At 30.2% G+C, this 26,446-nt stretch overlaps 2 protein-coding genes and 1 pseudogene across 3 annotated transcripts; 2 read left to right on the top strand and 1 right to left on the bottom strand.

Moving 5' to 3' along the window:
* The first annotated feature begins 394 nt into the window (after positions 1 to 394).
* Positions 395 to 17,072, top strand: LOC132255325 (pentatricopeptide repeat-containing protein At3g49170, chloroplastic-like; annotated as a pseudogene).
* On the bottom strand, positions 16,532 to 20,271 carry LOC100247971 (LEAF RUST 10 DISEASE-RESISTANCE LOCUS RECEPTOR-LIKE PROTEIN KINASE-like 2.4). 2 transcript variants are annotated; one of them, XM_010664524.3, is made up of 6 exons: positions 19,306 to 20,271; positions 18,996 to 19,025; positions 18,351 to 18,386; positions 18,133 to 18,195; positions 18,003 to 18,026; positions 16,532 to 17,859 (listed from the first exon to the last, which is right to left on the bottom strand). In XM_010664524.3, the coding sequence occupies exons 1-6, from the start codon at positions 20,144 to 20,146 to the stop codon at positions 16,736 to 16,738; spliced, it is 2,118 nt and encodes a 705-aa protein (XP_010662826.1). In that variant the 5' UTR covers positions 20,147 to 20,271; the 3' UTR covers positions 16,532 to 16,735. The 2 variants fall into 2 exon arrangements, with proteins under 2 accessions (XP_010662826.1, XP_019081640.1); XM_019226095.2 differs by lacking the exon at positions 18,996 to 19,025 and having other exon boundaries at positions 19,306 to 20,268.
* A 1,894-nt stretch (positions 20,272 to 22,165) lies between these two features.
* On the top strand, positions 22,166 to 26,221 carry LOC100854842 (rust resistance kinase Lr10). Its single transcript, XM_010664529.3, has 3 exons — positions 22,166 to 23,234; positions 24,777 to 24,803; positions 24,974 to 26,221. Exons 1-3 carry the CDS (start codon positions 22,568 to 22,570, stop codon positions 26,071 to 26,073), a joined length of 1,794 nt encoding a protein of 597 aa, XP_010662831.1. The 5' UTR covers positions 22,166 to 22,567; the 3' UTR covers positions 26,074 to 26,221.
* The last annotated feature ends 225 nt before the right edge of the window (positions 26,222 to 26,446 follow it).

Here is a 26,446-nt window from a genome sequence, read left to right as displayed (position 1 = left end):
TTTTTTTTTTACTTTTTTAAGTTTATTTTATTTTGTTTTGCATGAGGAAACGATTACATATTTGGGAATGGGGAATCAAGGTCAGATTTTTTTAAGGAAAAAGAAGGTCAATGGGCTATATATTTTTTGGAATGAAAAATCAGGATGGGAAGAAGAGTGTCTTTTAAAGGCATCTATGGATTTGGGAGAGCTAGAGGAAATCTGCAAGTAAGGTCCACACGCAACCACCATTGGAAAGTGATGCGGGGAACTTAAAAATGGACCTCACGTATTCACCATGAGGGTAAAGGGTGATTCAGCAGCACGTGAAAGAAGGATCTCCAGTGTTCTGGTGAATGAATGAAGCCAGTTTTTTTGGAAAAATACAAGGGACAGTTGGGAGAACATCACGCACATGGATGAAGGAAATAGTGAGCGTTACATGAAAAGAAGACTTACCATTCTAGAAGGAAAAGAGGAGCAAAACGATTCTGAGCAGGTTGGTGGAGGATATTTTTTTAGCGAGAGCTTGAAGATAGATTTACCCACATCTTAGGGAAAAGGTCGGTTGCACCATTATGGAGGAAGAGCGAGAGATCCTCTATGTTGGACGTTTTTTGCTATTAGAATAAGCACGCTATTCATCTGAAACAAAAGAGGCACCATTAGAAAGAGAAAGAAAGTTGAGGCAGCCGCACCGAGGGAAAAGAGGAACAGTTTGGAGCACGGGAGCAACCACACGATTGTGGGAGTGAGAGAGCACCATTGGAAAATTTTCGGAGCAACCACACGATTCCGGGAGTGAGAGAGCACCAGTGAAAAATTTTCGGAGCAGCCACATGATTCCGAAAGTGAGAGAGCACCATTGGAAAATTTTCGGAGCAGCCACATTTTTCCAAGAGTGAGAGAGCACCATTGGAGAATTTTCGGAGCAGCCGCACGATTCCGGGAGTGAGAGAGCACCATTGGAAAATTTTTGAAACAGCCACACGATTCCGGCAAGTAGAGAGGTACAGCTACACCGTAGAGAAAAGGAAAAAGGATACATCCACGCACCATCAATTGTGGCTTCCGAACACGCTCTAAGTCGGGTCATCAATTTTTTACAACTCACAAGTTAGTAATCTTGTTATTTTTATTTATTTATTTTTGTTTGTTGAACTTTAAAGATTATGGCAGGCTATGATGGAGTTAATGGCTTTTCTTGAACTAAAATATATATATATATATAATCAAATGAATTTAAAACAATATGGTCGACAGTGAGAGGCATCAATGGGTGATGTTTTTCTGCAATTCAAAAAAACTGAATGAGTGGAATAAATGCATGATCAGCCTGTAACAAGGTAATGGCTTTAATTGATTTGTTTATTTATTTATGTATGAATGAAATGAATGTGTCTAACATAGATGGATGTTAATGGTATGAATTTTAAAAGGTGTGAAATGTGGCAGATTGCAGGATGTTTGTGGGATGTTGATTTGTGAAAAAAAAAAAATGAATCCATGAAGGTATGTTGGTGACGTGTTGGCTTTGAAAGAAACAATAACAAGAAATTGAAAAGTTGATTTGAAAATTCCATTTGAGAATGTAGCTAGTTACAGAATATGTTAGTGGCATGAGATTGTTAAAAAAAAAAATTCCTATGAATGTGTGTAGGATATGTGAGTGGCATGTTTTTTTTTTGTTTTATTAAAAAATATCTAATGGATTTATATGAGATATATTAATGATTGTTTAAATAAAATATAAATCAAGTTAGGATTTTTAGTTGTTAGTTTTTGAATATTTTTTATCTTAGTTATCATTATTATTATTGCTAATCTCATATTAATTTTTGTGAGAATTTGTCTTGGATAATTCAGGATGATAGTTTAAAAGTTAGATTTTTTATTCGTTTTGGATAATTTTGTGATGTTAATGAAAAGTTAGAATATTTTGTAAGTTTTTAGTTTTCAATAATTTGGATATTAATGAAAAGTTATATTGTGCTTAATTTTTAGTCTTGGATAATTCTTGATGATAATGGAAAAGTTAGAATTTTTAAGTGTTTGGATAATTTTTTATGATAGCTTTGTTCAAATAAAAAAAAAAATCATAATATTTAAATTATTTTAAACATTTTTTTTTCTTTTCTTGGATTAAAATATAAAATAATTGTTTATCCTATTTATAAAATTGATTATGTTTAATAATAATAATAATAATAATAATTTCTTTGCTTTCTAAATAAAAAGTTATGGAAATCATCCTTTTGTAAATAAAATAAAGTCTAAAAAAAAATAATTCAAGAAAAATTTAAATAAAATTATAAAAGATATTTTCATATTTATAAAATACTTTTAAAAATGTGGATTTTTTTTATGAGGTTTTATTATTATTATTATTATTATTATTATTATTATAAATAAAATTTGTTGTCATTATTATTATTTTGGGCATTTTCTTTCCTAGGAAATTCTTTCCTTTGTAAATGAAATAGAATCATGGTTTTTTTTTTAATAAAATTAAAGCATTTTTTTATTTAAATTAATCAAAACCTTCTTCTATAAATAAAACACTTTAAAACTATTGAATTAGAAATCAACTATTTTTTTTATATACTCATGAAAATATTTCTTTTACAAAAGTAATAACATTTATTTTCTTGTAAATATTTTTTTTTAAAAAAGCATTTTCTTTAAATGAAGTTAGAACATTTTTTTTTTAAATCAAAACTTTCTTTTGTAAATAAAATACATTAAAACTATCAAATTGGAAATCAACTGTTTTTTTTTATAAATCAACACTCATGAAATCTTTCGGTCCCCTTAGTGCATACTTAAGAATCTTTTCTATATTGATCCATGATGTTTTTTTATTCCTTGAATCCTTAGTAGTTAATTTTAAAAACCCATGTTAATTTATATTCGATTTTAAGCCGTAAGTTACTGCTTTTTGATGATCTATGCCATTATATGTGGTTCTTTAGATTATTAGATGTTGTTTTGGTGATCCCGATGACGTTTATTATTTCTTTGAAACTAAGTTGATAATTGTGATAATCCCATATTATTAGTTTCATTTTAAAACTCACTTCTAAGTGCTTGATTGATTTATCTTAAGTTTAGATGTATTTAAAATTCCAACAATTAGTTCTTGATTATCTATGCTAGTTTAAGATTTTCTTGAAGTCTTTATTTTTTTTATTATTCTTGGTGATCATTTAAAAGATAGAATTTTTTTTAGACACTTGTTTTCCATAGTTCTTAGTAATAGAATCAAAGTTAGATTTTTTTAAAAAAAAAAGGTTAGCATGTAATTTTTGGTGGTAAATTGAAAGTTGCATTTGTTAAAATGTTAGTTTACTTGATCTAAACATCTCTGGTTGGTTGCTATAATAATTTTATCTTTAATTTGATTTTCGGAGGCCATTGGAAAATAGTGAAGATTGGCCTCCATTCCCACCACTTCAATTTTCTCGATTGTCAAAAACTCTACTTTGTGATTTTGTTCTCTTTTGTTTTTGCTTGATATTTTATTCCTTATGTCTTGTTGTTTTCAAATTAATTTCTTTTATTTTAAAATAAAACACTTTTCTTAAAAGATCCCTTTAAAAATCTATTTTAAAAAAATTCATCTAGAGTCCTTAAAATCAAAATCTCGTCTTCTTAAATAACATGTAACCTTATTTTGGTCAGTTCACATCTTTCTCGGTTTTCAATGAAAATTTTGGTTTTAAATAAAACACGAATCAAAGCTTGTGGTCCCAAATAAATGGGATAATTCTAGGCTAGATTTGTGTATACCAATTGGGGATTTGGTGAAACCCCTACATAAGAAACTTTTCAAAACTCCTCATTGCTACCAGTTTTCACTCAGTCACTAACCCTTTAGATTTAAAATTTCGTTTTAGCAACTTTGGAATGTTTTTAAAAATTTTCCAAAACTTGTATGACTTTCCTCACTTCTTGAACTTGAATTTAAAGTTTCGTTTGAGTTAGAAAGTCATTCGAGAATAGAAGATATAAACAAGTCTTTAAGGGGCTCCGTTTTCACCCAGTTCTGGACACACAAGACCCTTTTGCAAAAATAAAATACCATAAGACTTTTTAAATTTGGTTAAATATTTTTCCTCAAATCTAGGCTTCTTGAAATTGATATTAGACACATAAAATATTGAAAAATGTGCCTTTTTGAGGAAGATATGATTTTTCAAATGTGTACCTACTGTGCATGATGGAATATAGATATCTGATTAGTTGAAGCGTTTTAAAAATATTTTTGAGTACTACCTGACCCTGAATTTTTTATTTTTTATTTTTTGATATAGGCACCTTGAACAATGTATGTGATTTTTTTTACGATTTCATGTGATGTCTTATTTAAAAAAAAAAAAAATTGTTTGTGCATGCCACTATTTTTTTTACCTAATCTAGACCTTTTGGAACTTTTGAGCCTCTTTGCTGCAATTTGACATTTGAATGAGCATTTGGATTTTGGTATCTTGTTCTAGATGTGTAGGAGTTGTTTCCAGCAATTTTTTGTGATTAAATTCCACTCCAAGACATTTGTTTTAGAAGTTATTTTTGTGATGCTCCCTTTACTATATGCATGTTGATGACTCAGTACTTGCTTGAATTGTTATTATTTTTTGAGTCATTTGATTCATCTTAGCTCAATTTTGGCTTTGGCACTATATATTAGACATAATAAAGGTGTTATATAATTTATACTTGTCCTAACCATTCTAACATTTTTTAGGAATCTTATAAATTATGCATGCTATCCAAGTACGCTCTTTATCACTCACTTTTTGGAATTCTATGAACATGTATACTATTGAAGACTATACTTATGTTTGATGTAATCCTTTGATGCTTAGATGTATGCTTGATTCACTATGATTAAATACATGTTGTGTGCTATATTTCTATACTAACTTTGATGTTTTATGATTGCGCTTGAGAAGCAGTTCGGGTACACGTCCTAACTCTCCTTTATTGTGATTTGATCTTGTTTGGCATGCTATTTTTTTAAATCACCTTAGCCTACCTAGGTGTCCATGATCAAACAATTAATTGTCACATTTCCCTCAACTTAGTCAGTAGAAACCTTCATAGGGCTTAGAGGGGTGCTACCTTTTAAGGTACCTTCCTAATAGGTAACCTGATCCTCAAACCTAGACTCGGGTTTTTAAAAGACATGCTTTTCCAAAAAATTATGGAGTCACTTTTTAGGATTTTCTTTCTTGTTTTATTTTCCCTTTTAAAAAATAAAATAAAATAAATGGTGACTCCGACTTTTTCAAAAACAAATTTTTCACCAAATATAAAAGCGAGTCTTGCCGATTAAGTGAGGATGCATGTGAACAATGCGGGTCCACACCCATCTTGTCACCAAAATATTTCAGCAATGACCAGGCATTGATTATCATGATATTTTAAGTCCTATTGTCAAACCCACCATTATACATCTTGTTCTTAGTATTACAATCAACCATGCTTGGTTTCTCCACTAACTTGATGTTAATAATGCTTTTCTTTAAGGCCACTTGTTTGAAGATGTTTTCATGGCTTAACCATTAGGATTCATTGACTGTGATCATCCTAATTATGTGTGCAAACTTTACAAAGCTATCTCTGGTCTAAAGCAAGCACTACGTGCTTAGCATTATGAGCTCCTTTAGTTTCTTCTCACCTCTAGCTTCACTAACTCTCATACTTACACTTGACTATTTGTCCTCAACACTAGTGGTGTCATGGTTTATCTCCTTGTTTAAGTTGATAATGTTATCATAACAAGTGACAATGATGGTGCTGTGTATAAGTTCATCTTAATCTTGCCCAATAATTCTCCCTTAAGGATCTTGAGTCCCTCTCTTATTTTCTTACCATTAAAGTCACACACCATCGTCATGGATTATTTCTCTCTCAACATCAATATATTGGCGATCTCTTAGCTCACACTCACATGTCAAATGTTAAACCAAGCACCACACCACTTACTACATCTCCAACTCTTGAACTCTATATTGGTACCATCCTCTCTAATCCAACAGAGTATCGGACTATTATTGGCAATATTCAGTATCTTTCTCTCACTTGACCTGAAATCGCTTTTACAATGAGTAAACCCTCACAATTTATGCATCCCCCTACTAGTGCTTATTAAACTACTGTCAAACACCTTCTTTGGTACTTTTGTGGCACATATGATCATGGTTTAGTTCTTTATCGCAACTCCCTTTCTCTTTTCATGCCTTTTCTGATATCAATTGGGTCGATAATAAAGATAATTTTACTTCTATAAGCGCTTACATAGTTTATATTGGTCGTAATCCTATCTCATGGTTAAGAAGTAAAGAATTGTTGCACACTCTTCTATTAAAGCGGAATATTGTTCTGTTGCATATACATCTACAAAATTACGTTGGGTATGTTCACTTCTTATTCAACTTAGTGCTTATGTTCTACAAGTATTTGTGATCTATTGCAATAATGTTGGTGCTACTCATCTCAACCCCAATACAATCTTTCATTCCTACATGAAACATATTGAATTGGATTATCACTTTATTCATGAACAAGTTCAAAGTGATGCTTTACATATGGCTCATGTTTACTCTAAAGATCAGTTAGTTGATGTGCTCACCAAGCCTCTTCCACATGCATGATTTCTCACTCTTCAAGCCAAGATTGAACTCTCCTCCTAGAGTCCCATCTTGTGGAGGCATAATAGAGAAACTAAATAATTTAAATATTAGTTTATCCTTAATTTAACTATTAATATTTATTTATTTATTATTAGTTTGAATTAGAGTAAAATATAAAGTTTGAATTAGAGTAGAAGACATAATTTGAATTATAATAAAACTGAAATGTATTTATATATAAATATTCCACATTATCAATGAGAATGTAAGGCAATAATTTCCAAAATTCTCTTTAATTAATTAAAAAAATCATTAGAATTGATAATATTTTATCTTGACTTTACTTTACAACAAGAGTTTAAACATTGTTATTTTCCATTTTCAATGAAGGATCGAATCAATATAATTTATGGAATTTTATTTTGTTAAGAATCCGATAGATTATGAGGCAAAAATAATGAGGTATGCAATAAAAGAATTACAGTTTCAATTTTGAAATTTTGTGGATTTATTTTAGATTAATTTCTTATTCAAATTAAATGATTTTTATATTGTCTTGTTTTATTCTTAAGTAATAATTCATCAAAAATAAATAAATATCTAAATTTTCAAAGAAATTGAAAATAAAAATAAAAATAAAAAAATGACGAAAAGATAACCTATTTGAATCATATGATTCATATTATTTTTTCTTAATAACATATTTACTAATTTACAATAACTTTATTTCTCATTTAAATTGCTTAAAATATAGTTAATTTAATTTGTTGTTAAGATAAAAGTTGTCCATAATTTTCAAAAATAGATTTAATTTTGTTATAAGTTATCAACAATTGTCTTTTCGCAAAAACAATTGCCAAATATGGTTCTAAGTTTGAAAAGTTATTTTCAAAAACAACCCTCAAGCAAATTCTCAGGGTCCATTTGGCTATGTTTTTTAAAACTTGTTTTTTAAAATTGGTTTTAAAATAGCAAACAAAAACAGTTTTGTTGAATTTTAAAAAAACAAGAGCATTTGGCAAATGCATTTCATAAAAAAACTTGTTTGAATGAAAGAATTTGTATTGTTTTTAAAGACAATGTCTTATTTTTATTGTATGAGAATTTTATAAAATTTAGTTTATATTAATATAAAATCAAATTCAAGTTAAGTCTCATTAAAAATAAATTTACAACTATATATGAGTTAAAGATAAATAATTTTTTAATTATGAAACAATTTTTTTATTCTAGTGAAACAAAAATTACTATTTTAGTATTTATTTTTAATACAAATCAAATAAGTACTTTTTTTTCCCATTTGGCCATGATTTTTAAAAATTGTTTTTTAAGTTAAAGAATAGAGAACAGTTTTTTAATGTTTTATAAAAATAAGGTATTTGTCAAGTTGTTTATAAAAAAATACTTTAAAAATAAAAATAAAACCAACTTGTTTGGATAAGTTGTTTTTAAAAATAAATTTTCTATTTTGATTTTATAAAAATATTATAAATTCAGTTTATATAACATTAATTAAATGTAATTGAAGTCTTATTGAAAATGAAAATAATTTTGTATTACAGATAAATTCAAAAGAAATATTTTTTAGTAAAACATTAATAGTAATATTATAATAAAATCATCAATTATATTTTTAATAAAAAAATATACTATTTTATTATATGTTAGAAACATAAGAATATTAATATATTTTTGCAAAAAAAAATTGTGTAAAAATAAATAATAATAATAATTTAAAAATAATAATTGTCAATAGTATTTTATTTAAAATGATTAATGAATAAAGTTTAATTTTTTAACATGTAAATGAGTCAACTTTTATTACACGCATACATTTAGTACTCAATTTCTACAATTAATTGGATTAGTTTTTTTATTACAAATTATTCTTAAAAGTTAAAGGATTTGTTAAAAAATTTAAATTATTAATTATGTTTTACTTAATTTATAATTTATTTAACTAGTAAATTTTTTTTTAAATAGTTGTATGTATAGAAGAAATATTAAAGTCATGACTCATTATATAACAGTTTTACTCTTTTTTTTTTTCTTTTTTTTTTTTTGATGACTAAATGATCTATTTTTGAGTTCCAAATTATTTTAAAAAAAATTAAATTCACTAATAAATTCAATAAAAAGTATTACTTGATTTGAAGTTTATTTTTCTAGTGGAAAAAATTATAAAAATATAGTTATGTGTAGAAAATAAATAATAGAGTCATTATAAACCAATTTTTATCCATGAAATTATGGTATTAATAAGAATATTGTTTGAGTTTTAAAGTATTGTTAATAAATCCAACCTATTAAATTTTATTTAATTTGAAATTCATTTACGTAGTGAAAAAAAATCATAACATAATGATTCTATATAGAAGAGAAACATTAGAGTTGTTCTAAATTAATTTTTATTCATAATAGAAGAGAAATATTAGAGTTGTTATAAATTAATTTTTATTCATAACTTTCTGATATTAATTGGGTCACTTAAATTATTTTTAAAATTTTCTAAATTTATTAATGAATTTAACACATTAGTGTTGTTTAATTTGGAAATCATTTATCTAATGAAAAAAAAATCAAAAATAATAATTCTATATAAAAGAGAAATAATAGTAATTTTAAACTAATTTTTATTCATAAATTTTTTTGTATTAATTGGATCAGTATTTAAGTTTTAAGTTATTATATATAGTTACTATTTATTTCACTTTATTTTTAAAAATAAAAAATAAAAAAATAATAACAATGTTATTGTTGTAAAATTATAAAGTGAAAGGAGAAGAAAATAAGAAAGACAAATTAGAATGTAGGAAGAGAATAGAATGCATAGAAAAACTCTATTAAATTTCATTAAGGGTCGTTCCATTTTATAGGGAGTTATAAAAGATATTTATGGATTATCATCCACAAGTTACCATAGTGGTACAGAATCTCATATTTTATAACACTCCCCCTTGGATGATCATAAGAATATGCCTCATTAAAACCTTACTAGGAAAAACCCTATGGGAAAAAACCCTAGTGAAGGAAAAATAGTACAATATTCTTTTGGATTACTATAACTATCTCGTTAAAAACCTTGTCAGTAAAACCCAATGGGACAAAACCTGGACAAAAGAAAAAAGAGTGCAATATATCCATATTATCATTCTCCCCCTCATGTAAACATGATTATGATTTCTTCAACATTTCAAATGGTAGATCTCTCAATCATCGTATTCCAAAGTCATACCATAACTTTTTCAATGTGGTCGAAGGTAACGCCTTAGTGAATAAATCTGCTAGATTATTGCATGATCGAATCTGTTGAACATCGATCCCACCTTTCTTTTGGAGCTTATGAGTATAGAAGAAATTAGGGAGATATGCTTAGTTCTATCACCTTTTATGAATCCTCCTTTAATTTGTGCAATACAAGCAACATTATCTTCATGTAACACGGTTGCATTGTCTCTGATGGAAGGTAGTCCACATGTTTCTTATATATGTTGGATCATTGACCTTAGCCATACACATTCACAGCTTGCTTCGTGAATTGCAAGAATTTCTGAATGATTTGAAGATATGACTACCATTGTTTGCTTGACTGATCTCCAAGATATTGTCGTTCCACCATAAGTAAAGACATATCCCGTTTGAGATCAAGTTTTATGAGGATTTGAAAGATATCCTACATTTGCATATCCAAGCAATTGTTGTTTTGATTCCCTTGAGTAAAATAAACTCATATCAGTAGTTCCGCGAAAATAACGCAATATATGTTTGATATCATTTCAATGTCTTCGAGTTGGAGCAAAACTATATCTTGCTAATAAATTGATAGAAAAAGCAATGTTTGGACATGTATAATTGGCAAGATATATAAGTGCACCAATAGCAATAAGATATGGTACTTCATGACCAAGTAATTCTTCATTATTTTTCACAATGACAAAATGGGTCATTTTTCACATTAAGTGATTGAACAACCATTGAAGAACTTAAAGGATGCGCTTTATCCATATAAAAACTCTTCAAAACTTTCTTAATATATGTTGATTGATGTACTAAAACTTTATTTGGAAAATACTCGATCTGTAGGCCGATACAAAATTTTGTTTTTCCAAGATCTTTCATCTCAAATTCCTTCTTAAAGTAATTTGTTGTTCTTGTGAGCTCTTCAGGAGTTCCAACAAGATTTAAGTCACCAACATACACTGCAATAATTGCAAATTCGGTTTCTGATTTCTTAATGAAGATGCATGGGTTTATAGGGCTATTCATATACCCTTCTTTTAGCAAGTATTCGCTAAGGCGATTGTACCACATGCGTCCAAATTGCTTGTATCCATACAAGGATCGTTGTAACTTGATTAAGTACATGCTATGAGGCTTTATACTATTTGCTTCAGAAAATTTAAATCCTTCAGGGATTTTCATGTATATATCATTATCCATGGATCCATATAAATATGTTGTAATAACATTTATGAGACACATATCTAGTCATTCTAGGACTGCCAAACTAATTAAGAAATTATATGTGATTGCACCCATGACAGGAGAGAATGTTTTCTCATAGTCAATACCAGGTTTCTGCAAGAAACCTTGTGCTACTAATCGCACTTTATATCTTATGATCTCATTATTCTCATTGCATTTTCGTACAAATACCCATTTGTACTCAACAGGCTTTACATCTTTAGGTGTTTAGACTACAGGTCCAAAAACTTCTCATTTTGTTAATGAGTTTAACTTTGCCTGTATAACTTCTTTCCATTTTGGCCAATCATTTATATGTCGGCATTCTTCCACATTTCGTGGTTCAGGATCTTCATCATTCCTTATGGAGGCCACTTGGGAAGTGAAAATAATATTATTTTGATCCCATTTTTCTCTCGTGTATACATAACTTATTGAGATCTCACAATTTTCAAGTACCTATGCCTCTTCAGGGGCTTTTTGTTTAATATGTGCCTCTTCAGGGCCTTCTGCATTATTTGTGCCTCTTCTACGACTATAGATTTATCAACTTTAAACTGATCAGTCATTTTGATGGCCTTTTTTAAAGTGCTAAGTTTTTCTTGGGTTCTCCTCTTCTGGGGAGTTACATCCTTTGAGCTGACAGGTCTACCACGCTTCAAGCGTATCTTAGATTCATTTGTTAACTGTCCTATAGGGACATCAATCCATACTGGAGTATTTGCAATCGGGATATATGACTTTGTCACTTTCCTTGTATGAATGCATCTTGTAGTTGATTTGCAAGATTTTGCAAATGAATGATTCTTTGAACTTCTAGTTCACATTGATTTGTATGAGGATCAAGATGAGTCAAAGTCAATCCATTCCAAATAATTTCACGCCGTTCTTCTGGAACTGGCTCCTCCCCCTAACGGCGAGAAAATTGTCTCATTAAAATGATAATCTACACAACATGTCATTCTACCTTTTAAGTGTATAGGTATACTAGTCACTAATTAAAAACTTCTGGTTTTGTAATGTACATCCATATGACTTTTTACCCCGGGGGACCAAGTTGGTCTTAAAAGATTCTTCTGGATCTATCATTATATAAAGTGTCATTCACATGAAATCAAATACTACTAGTGACATAGTATAAACTCTTCTGGAGCCTTTAATTTGGTTTCTATCACCTAATATAGTATTGACATTGTTTGTCATCAATGTTGTGCAATTAATGAGACAAGAGTTTCATCAAAGTAACAAGTTATAAAACATTGTCATAAAGACTTTGTCTTTATAGAATTGAATAAATATTATCATAGAGAAAGAGTTAAAATCAATGGGAAAATATTAGTCATTAATGGTGACTTAACTTAATAACTTGCGTAAAAGCAATGAGAGCATATATAACACAATAAAACAAATATGAAAAGATAATTTAAAGTTATATATCTCTTAAATAATCTCACACATTTGGTTTTGTAAGTGTGGAGCAATTTATACATGAAATAATAAGGAAGTATTTCAATAACCAAACTAATTGTAGTGATAGATCAATAATTTTATTCAAAATATTATTATGATCTAAATCAATGTACAAAAATTAATTCATAAATCAAAATTTCAAAAGAACATATCATGATTTAAAGCATCTTATTGTCTCAAAACCTTAATTGAAATACTACAAATCCATCTAAACATATATGTAAAGATATAACATAATATATTGAGAACAATAGTTGAACCTATTGTAATTTCAAAATTATTTTGGATAATGAAATTATTGCATTAATAAAAATACCATATGTGGCAACATGCAATAATATATGTAAATTTTTCTACTAATGACAGTATAACTTCTAATAATATAAATTTATAAAAATTATCAAATACTTACCTATTTGTATAACTTGATATACAAAAATATTAATCCTTTGATGATATGTAAATATTATCTATATGCTTGTTATCATAGCTTCAGGTTATAATATATTTCATTATAACTTTTGGTTATATAAATTTCATAAAGTTGTACAAAATTGTTAGTTAACAATTTCGTTCTCTATAGCTTCTAGCTATAAAAAAGTACATATTAACAACTTTGGCATAACCTTTGATTAGCACAAAAAATATTAATTTTCTTACTTTCATAACTTCGGGTTATGAATAATAATATTTATATAACTTCTGGTTATATGACAAAATTAAAAAAAAATTATGTATCTTTTAGGTACATAGTTGTTCATTTCAACTTCCTTTTCTTTTATTGATGTTTGGTAAAAGTCAACCAAATGTTTGGGCGTACAACAGGTACATGACCAATTCCCCTTCATACCACATCTATAACACTTATTCTCATGGTTCTTAGGAGGTTTGTCTTGTAAACACTTCTCATTTTCTTGTTTTACCTCAATATTATTCCACTTCTGGTGTGCAATAAGGCTTTCATTTTCTAAGAATTTGGTAAATTATTTATATAAGAACCATGGTATTGGGGATTTCTTCCACAACCATGTCCTCGTCATCGTCCATGAGTTTGGGACAATATTGCATTCACTTCAGGGAATGATTCAGATCTAGTTGGACGAGACTGGTGATTTCTCATCAAAAACTCATTTTTTGTTAAACCTTCATGGAGATGATAACAAAGGAAAATCAGAGTTTTTGTGCGATCCTACAGGGATGCTTGATTTCCTTCTTTGATCATAGCTCCAAGATTCATTGACAATTTTTTTTTTAATAACAATTAGTTATACAAGAGAATTATAAATTGTATGCATAACTTCTAGCTATGAAATTATTGTTAATAAAAATTGTTTTCCATAATTTCTATTGTGAAAAATAAGTGAGTACAAAATAAAAATTAAAAGTCAATATTTTTCATAACTTTGAATTATGATAATTTTGTCAAAACAATAAAATATTCAAATTTATATATAGCTTCAAGCTATGAACTATTTATGTATAACTTCTAGTTACACAATATAATTAAAAGAAATCAAAGAAATTAAAATTTAATATCTTTCATAGCTTCAGGCTATGATTATTTTATTAGAACAAGAAAATATTTAAATTTGTACATAGCTTCAGGCTATGAACTATTTTTTATATAAATTTGTGTATAGCTTCAGGCTATGAACTATTCATTGAGTAGATTTGTACATAACTTCAGGTTATGAACATTTATTTATTTCATAGCTTTTGGCTATAATATTGTTTAGTATAACTTCCAATTATACTGTATAATTAAAAATAAATAATTGGGGATCATATACATAACATCTGGTCATGTATTTGTAATTCTGTAATTTTTCCCCATAACTTCTGATTATATGAATTGCACATATTTTTTTCATAACTTCTAGTTATGAATTTATCTCATAATTTATAATTTATCCTATAACTTCTGGTTATAGGGATTGTACATATTTTTCATAACTTCTGATTATAGGGATTGCACATATTTTTCATAACTTCTAGTTATGAATTTACCTTATAATTTATAATTTATCCCATAACTTCTAGTTATAGGGATTATACATATTTTCATAACTTCTGGTTATGAATTTACTCTATAATTTATAATTTATCCCATAACTTCTGGTTATAGGGATTGTACTTATTTATGCATTCGAATAAAATAAGTAAAAATAGAGAATCAAAGGTAATAAAGTAGAAAATCATAATATAAGTTTATCACATACCTTTTTGTAAGAAAGAAAATAAAAGAGTCTTTCTATTTCTCTGAAAATGAGAACACCTTTCTATTTCTCTAAATAGAGAAAAATATTTCTATTTCTTTTGTAGAGACTAGTCGTGCTGATAACGTGTTGTAAAATTATAAAGTGAAAGGAGAAGAAAACAAGAAAGAAAAATTAGAATGTAAGAAGATAATAGAATGCATAGAAAAACTCTATTAAATTTTCATTAGGAGTCTCTCCCTTTTATAAGGAGTTGCAAAAGATATTTATGGATGATCATCCACAAGTTACCATAATGGTACAAAATCTCATATTTTATAACAGTTATGAATTTTTAAAAATTATTTCTATTTTTAAATCACACATCAAATGCGCTCTTATTTTCTTATAAATTACCATAAATTTGAAATTTTGGGGCTTACCATGGTAACTAGAAGAAGCCAACCAAAATTAAATTTGCAACCCCTCCTAAAATAGTAATCCAACAATACTCAAAAATCATTTTTGGGCAGCTCTCCCGCTTTTATGAGCTTGAAGCCTTCCACAACATCATTTCTCTCAAACTAGCCGTTGGGGAAGACCGTGATAACTGTCTATCTTCCCTCTCCAGCCCAAAAACCCCTCCTCCCATCTTCTTTCAAAACCCTAAGCCCTCCCCGCCAAAACATTATCCCCAACCCGCACTCTCACAAAAACCCCAACTTCGAGCCCCTCAAGAACCGTCGGATCCGCCAACTCGACGTGGGCCACCTCAACCATGCACTCTCCTCCCTTGATCTCATGACCCTGCAAAACGTCCCACCAGACCTCACACCTACTCCATCCTCCTCAAGTCCTGCATCCGATTCCGCAACTTCCAACTCCGGAAACTCGTCCACCGGAAGCTAATTCGGTCTGGACTTGAGCTCGACTCGGTTGTGTTGAACACTCTGATCAGCTTGTACTCCAAATGTGGCGACACCGCAACCGCTAGGTTGATTTTTGAGGGAATGGAAAATAAGAGAGATTTGGTTTCATGGAGTGCGATGGTCTTATGTTTTGCGAGTAACAGTATGGAGTTGCAAGCAATTTGGACATTTTTTTATTTTCTCGAATTGGGTTTTTACCCAAATGAGTATTGCTTTGTGGCCGTGATTCGGGCTTGTTCAATGAGTTGGGGAGATAATTTATGGGTTTGTGGTGAAAACCGGGTATTTTGAGTCTGATGTGTGTGTTGGGTGTGAATTGATTGATATGTTCGTGAAGGGTAGTGGTGACTTGGGCTCAGGTTATAAGGTGTTCGAGAAAATGACAGAGAGAAATTTGGGTACTTGGACTTTGATGATAACTAGATTTGCGCAATGCAATTGAATTGTTTTTGGATATGGAATTGAGTGGTCATGCACTGGATCGGTTTACATATTGTAGTGTCCTTTCTGCTAGTACAGAGTCAGGATTGTTAGCACTAGGGAAGCAATTGCATTCCCAAGTTATACTTTTGGGATTGGCTTCAGATGTTTGTGTTGGTTGTAGCTTGGTGGACATGTATGCAAAGTGTACAGCAGATGGGTCCGTGGATGATTTGAGGAAGGTATTTGATCGGATGCCTGAGCATAATGTTATGTCTTGGACCGCAATTATCACAGCATATGTGCAAATTGGAGAGTGTGATAAGGAAGCTATTGAACTTTTCTGCAAGATGATATCTGGCCGTGTACAGCCTAATCATTTCTCATTTTCAAGTGTTCTCAAGGCATGTGGAAACCTTTCTGATCCTTATAAACATGCTTTAAGGGAAATGGAGAAATTTATTAGATAATTCAAGGTGAATACAGAAGACTACCCTCGGTCCAAGGGTGCCAAGGAACTGCCTCTGGCTGAAACATTACCTTGGTACATATATGGATCTTACAGAAGCACTAACCCTTGCATCTAAACCAATCAACCACAAAGTATTACAGGACAGAGAATGAGAATAGCTATTGCGAGGCACTACCTTCCCTCCAAGCTGATCGTCATTGTCGCATGTCGTGAAGAAATTGGTACCCCGACTGGATTGTTCATATGATCCTCAACTGACATCTCCCTGGAGTATAGAGTAGGCCTGGGGGGCATTTGCAGGAGTTCAACTTCACCTTCTAGCATCTCCAATGCCTTGCTCATTGAAGGACGATCCGTGGGATTCATCTGTACACACCATAATGCAACTATGACTATCTTCCTTATATACTTGTGTTCGTCCTCAGTGGCATCTCCAATTTCCATGTCTTCTCCTTGATCTATTCGATCATAAATCCATGACGGGAAGTATGTTTGGCTTTGCTCTAGACATGTATTTGCATGCTTCCTTTTGCCCACCATTTCCATTAATAACATTCCAAAACTATACACATCAGCTTTATATGAGACACCTCCAATGTTCTTGTAGAATAATTCTGGAGCAATATATCCTAATGTTCCTCGAGCAGCAGTTAGAGACACAATGCTTTCTTCTATTGAATGTAATTTTGTAAGGCCAAAATCAGAAACTTTTGGGATAAAGTTTGCATCAAGAAGAATGTTGTGTGGCTTGATATCAAAATGCAGAATTTGCATGTCACAACCTTGATGTAAGTATTCAATCCCACGACCCACACCAAGTGCAATCTTATATAATCTTTCCCAACTCAAAAGAATGTTGTTTTCAAGTTTAGAAAAAAGAAACTTATCAAGGGACCCATTAGGCATATATTCATATACCAAAGCCCATTTTAATCCCTCTGCACAAAATCCAACAAGTCGCACTATATTAACATGGTGAATCCTTCCAATGGTGACTACTTCATTGATAAAATCTTGTCCATTAGCTTTATGCATAACCAAAACTTTTACCGCTACAATTTGACCGCTTTGAAGTTTTCCTTTATATACAAAGCCAAAGCCTCCTTGTCCTAATTTATTACTAAATTTGTTAGTCATCTTCTTTATATCTGAATATGAGTACTTGACTAGCTGAAGATTTTTATGGCTCTGTAAAAATTCTTCAACATCATCATCGAACGATAAATGTCTTCGTCGAAACTTGTAGACTAAATAGGCAAATAGGCACAATATCCCCGGCACAAATCTTCCTATGACTGAATATAAATCAAAAGTGAAATGAATAAAGGTTTTAGAAAAAGGAATACGATCATTGTAAATACTTTTCATGAATTTTCATATGAAATTCTCATTATATTATTCTTCCACAAAATTAATAGTAGGAATTTGAAAGCCTTACTGATAATTCGCAATATCCATGCTCCTAATAAGAAAGGAATATAAATTGGATCAAAAAAATGTGGTCCGACATAAGTGAGCGACATAAACACAACTAAAAAACAGACAGATTTGAGTGAAGAGAGCCTTACCAATCATGCTGATGTTGCAATAATAATTGTAAGCGCAATAATTGCCAAGTCCTTCTTTCAATGCTGTACATGTATTAAAGAAATTTTAGTCATCATAAATCTTGGAAGGAAGAAAATTTGAAGAGTTTACTCTATCCTAGTTATTAACTGAACTAGGATTTGGAGTATGTATTTATTCTTATAAGAAATTAACAGTTGAAATTTGTAATTTTAATTACCTTTAAATGGAAGGGTAGTCGGATCGAGTAGAAAACCTGTTAACAGGAAAGGACATGAATAGTATTTCTTAAAAGTAAATGAAATGATAAGCAAGCACTTGGACATTACATGCAGGTATTCTAGAAAATTAACCAATAAAAATCATCTTACAAGGCTTCATGTGGTCTTCCCCATCCATTTTTTAAGAAAAATCCTAGTAGAAGAGGTTATTAAACATTTGTGCATGGCATAGGGTTCATACTCCCCAAAAAATAAAAGTGAAAGTAGCAGTTTTTGTAATTTATATTAAAAAAATTAAACAAAATGGTGGTTTTAATTGTGACTTCTTTTCATATTTCAGACGATTTGTTTTTTATTTTATATTAACTTATTACTTATTTCTTAAATTTTTTTACTAAATAAAAAAATATCAAAATATTTAACATTTTATGAATGTTAAAAATAATATGTACTCATAAAACAAATGTCATTTATTTTTTTTATTTTTTAATACTTAATAAAAATAAAATATTTAAAAATAAATAATTTAATACTTAACACTATTAAATATTATTTAATCTTAAATTTTATTTTGAATTAAGTCAGAAAAAAACAAACACCACATAAAAAAATATATATGATAACAGAAATTCCCGAAGTCCTACCAAAAAAAGGATACAAATACTTCTTAAACCCTGCATGAATAAACCAAAAGAGTAAAATTAATTGAGTTGAGGACCTATGAAATGAAGTACAACATAATTGGATTTTCAAGTAATTTTTTCTAAAAATATCTATTCGATGATGAAAGAAAGAGTTAGAGTGTATTTGACAATGATTTTAAGAAGTTTTTTACTTGAAAATAAAATTTTCAGTGTTAGAAAAGTTGAAGAGGTTTTCTAAAATTGTTAAAAGGACTCTTAATAGAGAACTCAAATTGGAATTAAAGCTCTCATCGTATAAATTCATACTCACAGTTTGTGTCCGAGCACCAAGTGCCCCAGTAGAGGCATTTCCCTGATCTGTAGCATCGTATGGAATTATTATTGAAGTCTACATCGCAGGCTAGCCCTTTCACACTGCATTCTGAAATGCAGAGGCGATGCAAAAATGAAAGCTCAATCCCTATAAGTAGCTTTTCTTGCAAATCTGAGATTGAATAACTGCTGAGCTCTGATTGAGCAACAAAAGTCAAGGCGATGGTGCATGATTCCCGAATAAGTCCCGCCTCCAGAGACTTTCCTGCTAGCACATAAGCATATGTCCGTGAGGAAGAGGAAATGTTGTCTTCGGATCTGTTGCAAAGAATAATGGGAATGTAGTTTTGATCACTGATTGGCCTTTCACAGCTCAACAAAACTATTGTATTGCGTTCCCATTCATCAGGGCAATAATATGGATCTTTATAATCTGGATATGGATCGAAATTATGTAGCATATTCGAGAAGGACCAACAGGACGGCATGGAGAAGGAGGAATAGAGAGGAGTGGAGAAACAGTCTCCCTTCTTTTGGCCAGGATCCAGCATCCGAATGGTATAGTTGTGGTAGTTGATCTCAGCCACAAAGTATTTCTTACCGCCCTGCTTGAACACGGTCAGATTGTTCTCACAAATCAATTCATACTTTGGGTCACCACAGCCTGAAGGGTCACCTTGCAATCGGAAAGGGTAGGTGATGTTCCGAATACCTCCGCATGAAGATGGCTTGCATGTCTGGTGCTGCTGTTGATCATTAGCAACACAAATAGAAAGGAAGCAGGCGCAGAGTAGTGTTAGCAGGCCTATTTCCAAAACTTGCGCCTCCCTCAACATCATCGACTTTGAAAGAGAGATGCTGTATTTTGGGGTTGTTAGTTTCGTAGAGAGTTATTAAAATTACGAGGGATTCTGTGTTTGGGGTTGTAAGTTTCTGTGTTTTTGGGTTGCAAGAAAAGTCCAGTCTTCTTTCTGACCAAAAATCATCATTTTTATTTATAGATGTTGTTGGGTTGCAAGAAAAGTCTAATCTTCTTTCAGACCAAAAATCATCATTTTATTTTATAACTTGTATGGATGTTTTTGGGTTGTTAGAAAAGTCTAGTCTTTCTTTCGATGAAAAATCATCATTTTTATTTTATAACTTGTATGAATGTTTTTGGGTTTCTTGAAAAGTCTAGTCTTCCTTCCGATGAAAAATTATCATGTTTATTTTATAACTTGTATGAATGTTTTAGGGTTGCTAGAAAAGTCTAGTCTTCCTTCCGATGAAAAATCATCATGTTTATTTTATAACTGTATGAATGTTTTTGGGTTACTAGAAAAGTCTAGTCTTCCTTCCGATGAAAAATCATCATTTTTATTTTATAACTTGTATGGATGTTTTTGGGTTGCTAGAAAAGTCAAGTCTTCTTTCAAACCAAAAATCATCATTTTTATTTTATAACTTGTATGGATGTTTTTGGGTTGCTAGAAAAGTCTAGTCTTCCTTCCAATGAAAAATCATCATTTTTATTTTATAACTTGTATGAATGTTTTTGGGTTGCTAGACAAGTTTAGTCTTCCTTCCGATGAAAATCATCATTTTTATTTTATAACTTGTATGAATGTTTTTGGGTTTCTAGAAAAGTCTAGTCTTCCTTCCGATGAAAAATCATCATTTTTATTTTATAACTTGTATAACTTGTATGGATGTTTTTGGGTTGCTAGAAAAGTCTAGTCTTCCTTCAGATGAAAAATCATCATTTTTATTTTATAACTTGTATGAATGTTTTTGGGTTGCTAGAAAAGTCTAGTCTTCCTTTCGATGAAAAATTATCATTTTTATTTTATAACTTGTATGGATGTTTTTGGGTTGCTAGAAAAGTCTAGTCTTCTTTCATACCAAAAATCATCATTTTTATTTTATAACTTGTATAACTTGTATGGATGTTTTTGGGTTGCTAGAAAAGTCTAGTCTTCCTTCCGATGAAAAATCATCATTTTTATTTTATAACTTGTATGGATGTTTTTGGGTTACTAGAAAAGTCTAGTCTTCCTTTCGATGAAAAATTGTCATTTTTATTTTATAACTTGTATGGATGTTTTTGGGTTGCTAGAAAAGTCTAGTCTTCTTTCATACCAAAAATCATCATTTTTATTTTATAACTTGTATGAATGTTTTTGGGTTGCTAGAAAAGTCAAGTCTTCTTTCAAACCAAAAATCATCATTTTTATTTTATAACTTGTATGGATGTTTTTGGGTTGCTAGAAAAGTCTAGTCTTCCTTCCAATGAAAAATCATCATTTTTATTTTATAACTTGTATGAATGTTTTTGGGTTGCTAGACAAGTTTAGTCTTCCTTCCGATGAAAATCATCATTTTTATTTTATAACTTGTATGAATGTTTTTGGGTTGCTAGAAAAGTCTAGTCTTTCTTTCGATGAAAAATCATCATTTTTATTTTATAACTTGTATGAATGTTTTTGGGTTGCTAGAAAAGTCTAGTCTTCCCTCCGATGAAAAGTCATCATTTTTATTTTATAACTTGTATGGATGTTTTTGGGTTGGAAGAAAAGTCTAGTCTTCTTTCATACCAAAAATCATCATTTTTATTTTATAACTTGTATGGATATATAGGTCGAACATTAATACTTGAATAAATTAATTAATTAATTACTCCATAATCCTTCCCATAAAAGTCTTGGAAAAATTTAGTATTATATTTTTCATGGAACATGATCCCTTGATTAAAGTGGCTGGTCAATGGTACCTTAATTTATTAGAGTCAAATAAAGCAGCTGGTCATTCACCTATTAGAAAATTTAGCTAATCTAATCTAATAGATGATAGGGTTAAGGAATTGCATATAAATATTTGGAGTCATTCATAGAGTTTTCATTAGTCACATTGCAACCATTTTCAACTTTTAGGCATAGAAAAATCTAGTCTTCTTTTTAGATTCCGTCTCACAAATTTGGAAAAACCCACTACTTGACCTTTTTTCTTGAAAAAAGAGCTAGATAATCCTTTCAATAAATGTTGTTGAAAAATTTTACTACTTATCCCCATTGAAGATGAGATTCTTAGGCTTGATTTGTCTACATCCATAGCTTTCTTGTCAATCCTTCTCATAGTCGCCTTAGAAGAAACTTACTACTTGATTTTGATAGCAGCCAGTCCATTTTTTTTGTCAAACGCAGCTGCTTTGAAACCAACAAAGCTGTTTCTGACTTGATTGCAAAAACTATAGAGATCGATCCACGAGCAGTTGGTTAAAAATGGTCGTGACTTTATTCCTCTTCTTTTTTATGAGATTGTTTGCAGAAATTGGAGGGAGGCAAGATGGGTGCAAGGAGTCGAGGTGCAGTGCCCATGGCCCAGTCATCCGATTTCCTTTCCGGCTAAAACACCAGCCAAACCAGTGTGGATATCCTGGGTTCGAGATCTCTTGCTCAGAAGAGAAGCGGACCATGCTAGAGCTGCCCTATTCAGTAAAACTCTCGGTGCAGAAAATAAATTACACTTCCCAGGAAATTTGGGTCTCTGGACGGGATTTTTGCAAAAACTTTAATTTATCTGCCTCTCCATTCCAGTTCATGAGTGCGTACCGATCTGACTACATAATCTTCAGTTGTTCAGAGAGCAAAGCAGATCCATATAAAAATCTTAATCCTACCCATTGCAGTTTTCTCCCCAATAACCTAGTTTACAGTGTGAGTCCCGAGGCTAGTCTCAGTCACTTGGACTTATCCTCGTGCTCCATGATCTACTATTTTTCAATCCCATCTTGGTCTGTAGACCTTGGGGACTATAGTGAATATAATGTTGTCATGAATTGGTCAAGACCATCGTGTGGAGACTGCGAAGCAAAAGGAAAGAGATGCAGATTGCAGGAGAGTAATATCAAGGAACCTGAAATCGAATGTGTGGATCAACCACCAAAAGGTACGTACTTCTGTGCAACACTCGTTACATAACTTCTATTATGGTTACTTAATTTTAAGCTATGTTTGGTTATCAAAAAAGTTGAGGGAAAATATATATAAAAAAAATGAGAAAAAATATAAAGACACCCAAAATAAAAAAAATAAAAATTAAATTTAAAGTTAATAAATTATTTTTATACATTATTTTTTAAACTCATTTCACTTATTCTATCTCTTAGATATAAAGATTAAATAATTCAAAAACACATAATACTTTGAATAATTTTAATCATATTTGATTTAAAAAAAATATTTTTTTATGGTATAACCAAATATGAAAAAAAAATCATTTTTTTTTAACTTTTTTTCTTTCTTTAATACTTTTTATGAACCAAAGATGACCTCAATAACTAGTTATTTTATTTTGAAAAGAATATATAACTTGGTATACTATTAGGGATATTCCTTTTTGCTAACCTAGATCTTGATCAAATTATTTATTCTAGGGGTTTACATAACTTCTACTATGGTTATTTAATTTTAGGCTATATTTGATTGCCCAAAAATTTGTGGGAAAATATTAGGAAAAAAATAAAAGGAAAATAAAAAATAAATTTAGAGTTAATAAATTAGTTTTATATATATTACTCAAAACTTCACTTATTTTAACTCTCAAAAAATTAAATAATTTAAAAGTATATAAGACTTTGAATAATTTTAATCATATTTGATTTTCTTTAATATATTCCATTGTATAATCAAACACAAAAAAAAAAAAAAAAAAAAAATCATTTTTCTTAACAGTTTTTTCTTTCCTTAATACTTTTTAGGAACCAAACATGATCTTTATAACTGGTTGTTTTATTTTGAAAAGAATATATAACTCGATATACTGCAAAGGATATTCCTTTCTAATAACCCAGACCCTGATCAAATTATTTGTTTTAGGGTTTTATATATATGTCTCTTATAAGTATATCATATGCAAGTAATAGATTGAGGCATCCTCTCTTTGTACATTAGAAATATCAAGGCAAGAGAAAAAAAAAACAAATAAAAGAAAATGGAAACAACATATAATTAGAAACTAATGAAAATTATACATCTTTAAATTCTTTTTTTTTTATGTTTCAAAAGTGTTCAAAATTGAGGAAAAATTAAATCAAGCTAGCAAGAATATTTTTCCACTCAAACTTATATTTTTGTATTCTTTATCACCAAATTGGATTGAATCACTACGATGACTCTATGGTGAATGTAACTTAATTCATAAGTTATCTCTTAACCAAAACTACTATAGTATTTCCACATGATAGGAATGAGAAGGGCAATGTTATTTCTTTACTAAAAGCTGGCTACAAGTGGACTTACCCACACACTTAGGTTTAGCTAAAAAAATATTAACCTATGGAAACTGAAGGAACAATAGGCCTAAGTTCATTTGAAAACCAATAGCACTAACTAAAATTAAGCCAACATCAAAATCTTCTTATAACATATTATGATTTTATTAATTTCAAAAGTACAAGAAGCTAATAAATTTATTATATATCTCTTTCAGATGTATCAAAAGAGTGGACGATTACAGGTAATTTTCTATTACCGCATACTTTTTTTTAATCAACTATGAGGAAGACATGAGGATTCTCAAATTCCTTTTTTTAATTTCTTCATTTGCTCTAAAACCTTTTCTGGATTTCTACCTTTATATTTTTTTAATATATTTACTCAAAAACCCTTTTTTTCCCCTCTACGCAGGAGTAATTCTTGGTTTCTTTCTTCTCTTGCTAGTAGTCATTATTTGCTATAATGTCTATACCACTGATAAATCAAAAAAAGAGCACAGCAAAAAGCTTCAAAAGTTTTTGGAAGATTATAGAGCTCTCAACCCATCAAGGTACTCCTATGCCGATATTAAGAAGATAACAAATCTGTTCAAGGATAAATTGGGTGAAGGAGGTTATGGAACCATTTATAAAGGAAAACTTTCAAATGAAGTTTTTGTTGCAGTAAAAATCCTTAATGATTCCAAAGAAAATGGTGAAGAGTTTATTAATGAAGTAAGAACAATGGGTAGAATCCATCACATTAATGTGGTTCGCTTAGTTGGATTTTGTGCTGATGGTTATAAACGAGCTTTGATTTATGAATTCTTACCAAATGAGTCTCTCGAGAAGTTTATATTTAAGAACCAATCACTTGGTTGGCAAAAGCTTCATGATATCGCTCTAGGTATAGCTAAAGGAATTGAATATCTTCACCAAGGTTGTGATCAACGAATCCTTCATTTTGATATTAAACCTCATAATATTTTGCTAGATCAAAATTTTAACCCCAAAATCTCTGATTTTGGTTTAGCAAAATTATGTTCTAAGGAACAAAGTGTTGTTTCTATGACAGCAGCAAGGGGGACCATGGGCTATATTGCACCAGAAGTGTTGTCTAGGAATTTTGGAAATGTATCCTATAAATCAGATGTTTATAGTTTTGGAATGTTGTTACTTGAAATGGTAGGAGGAAGGAAGAATAGTGATGCTATAATGGAGAACACTAGCCAAATGTATTTTCCAGAATGGCTCTATAATCATTTAGAACAGAATGGAGAGATACATATCCGAATTGAGAAAGAGGAAGACACTAAAATAGCAAAAAGGCTAAGCATTGTGGGTCTTTGGTGCATTCAATGGCACCCAATAGATCGCCCTTCCATGAAAATTGTGCTAAAAATGTTGGAAGGAGAAGACAATATAACCCTGCCTCCCAATCCTTTTGCCTCTTCAGGTCCAACTAGAACAAATGTTAGACGACGAAGAACATCTCTCCAACAAGAGTTGATAGTTATTTCGGAGTTAGAGTAAAATAAAAAAAAAATTGTCTACTTCCTTTATTGCTATTATTGTATTTTGGTTGTCAATCATGTCATAATCAATATTTCATTAATGTATACTTTTATTTACTATTGTCCTTCATTCTCATATTTGTACAATAAGGTACTTTGAGGCTAAATTTACATTAATTATGTTTGAAGGGTTGCTGAGGTTCACATCACCAACTTTCTTTATTCTTACACAAGTACTTTCCTTAATTGTTAGTAATAAGCTGCTGAAAGAAGCTTATTAATTCCTTGTGCTTAAATAAACTCAACAAGAAAAAGCAATCATGCTTTATGGAGAAGCCAATAAAAATCAAAATCAAAATCATTTAATTCCAAGTATTATGCATGCAACTCAT

Source organism: Vitis vinifera, chromosome 16, assembly GCF_030704535.1.
Source record: "Vitis vinifera cultivar Pinot Noir 40024 chromosome 16, ASM3070453v1".
Lineage (NCBI taxonomy): Eukaryota > Viridiplantae > Streptophyta > Magnoliopsida > Vitales > Vitaceae > Vitis > Vitis vinifera.
Note: the sequence above shows the minus strand (reverse complement) of the source record. Positions and strands in the feature narration are given on the sequence as shown.

Coding starts and splice junctions, on each gene's coding strand:
- LOC100247971 (XM_010664524.3), bottom strand. CDS start 20,146: ATGATGTTGAGGGAGGCGCAAGTTTTGGAAATAGGCCTGCTAACACTA. Junction 19,026..19,305: donor TTGGTGCTCGGACACAAACT/GTGAGTATGAAT, acceptor TTATTCATGCAG/GGTTTAAGAAGTATTTGTAT. Junction 17,860..18,002: donor ATGGATATTGCGAATTATCA/GTAAGGCTTTCA, acceptor ATTTATATTCAG/TCATAGGAAGATTTGTGCCG.
- LOC100854842 (XM_010664529.3), top strand. CDS start 22,568: ATGGTCGTGACTTTATTCCTCTTCTTTTTTATGAGATTGTTTGCAGAA. Junction 23,235..24,776: donor TGTGGATCAACCACCAAAAG/GTACGTACTTCT, acceptor TATCTCTTTCAG/ATGTATCAAAAGAGTGGACG. Junction 24,804..24,973: donor AAAAGAGTGGACGATTACAG/GTAATTTTCTAT, acceptor CCCTCTACGCAG/GAGTAATTCTTGGTTTCTTT.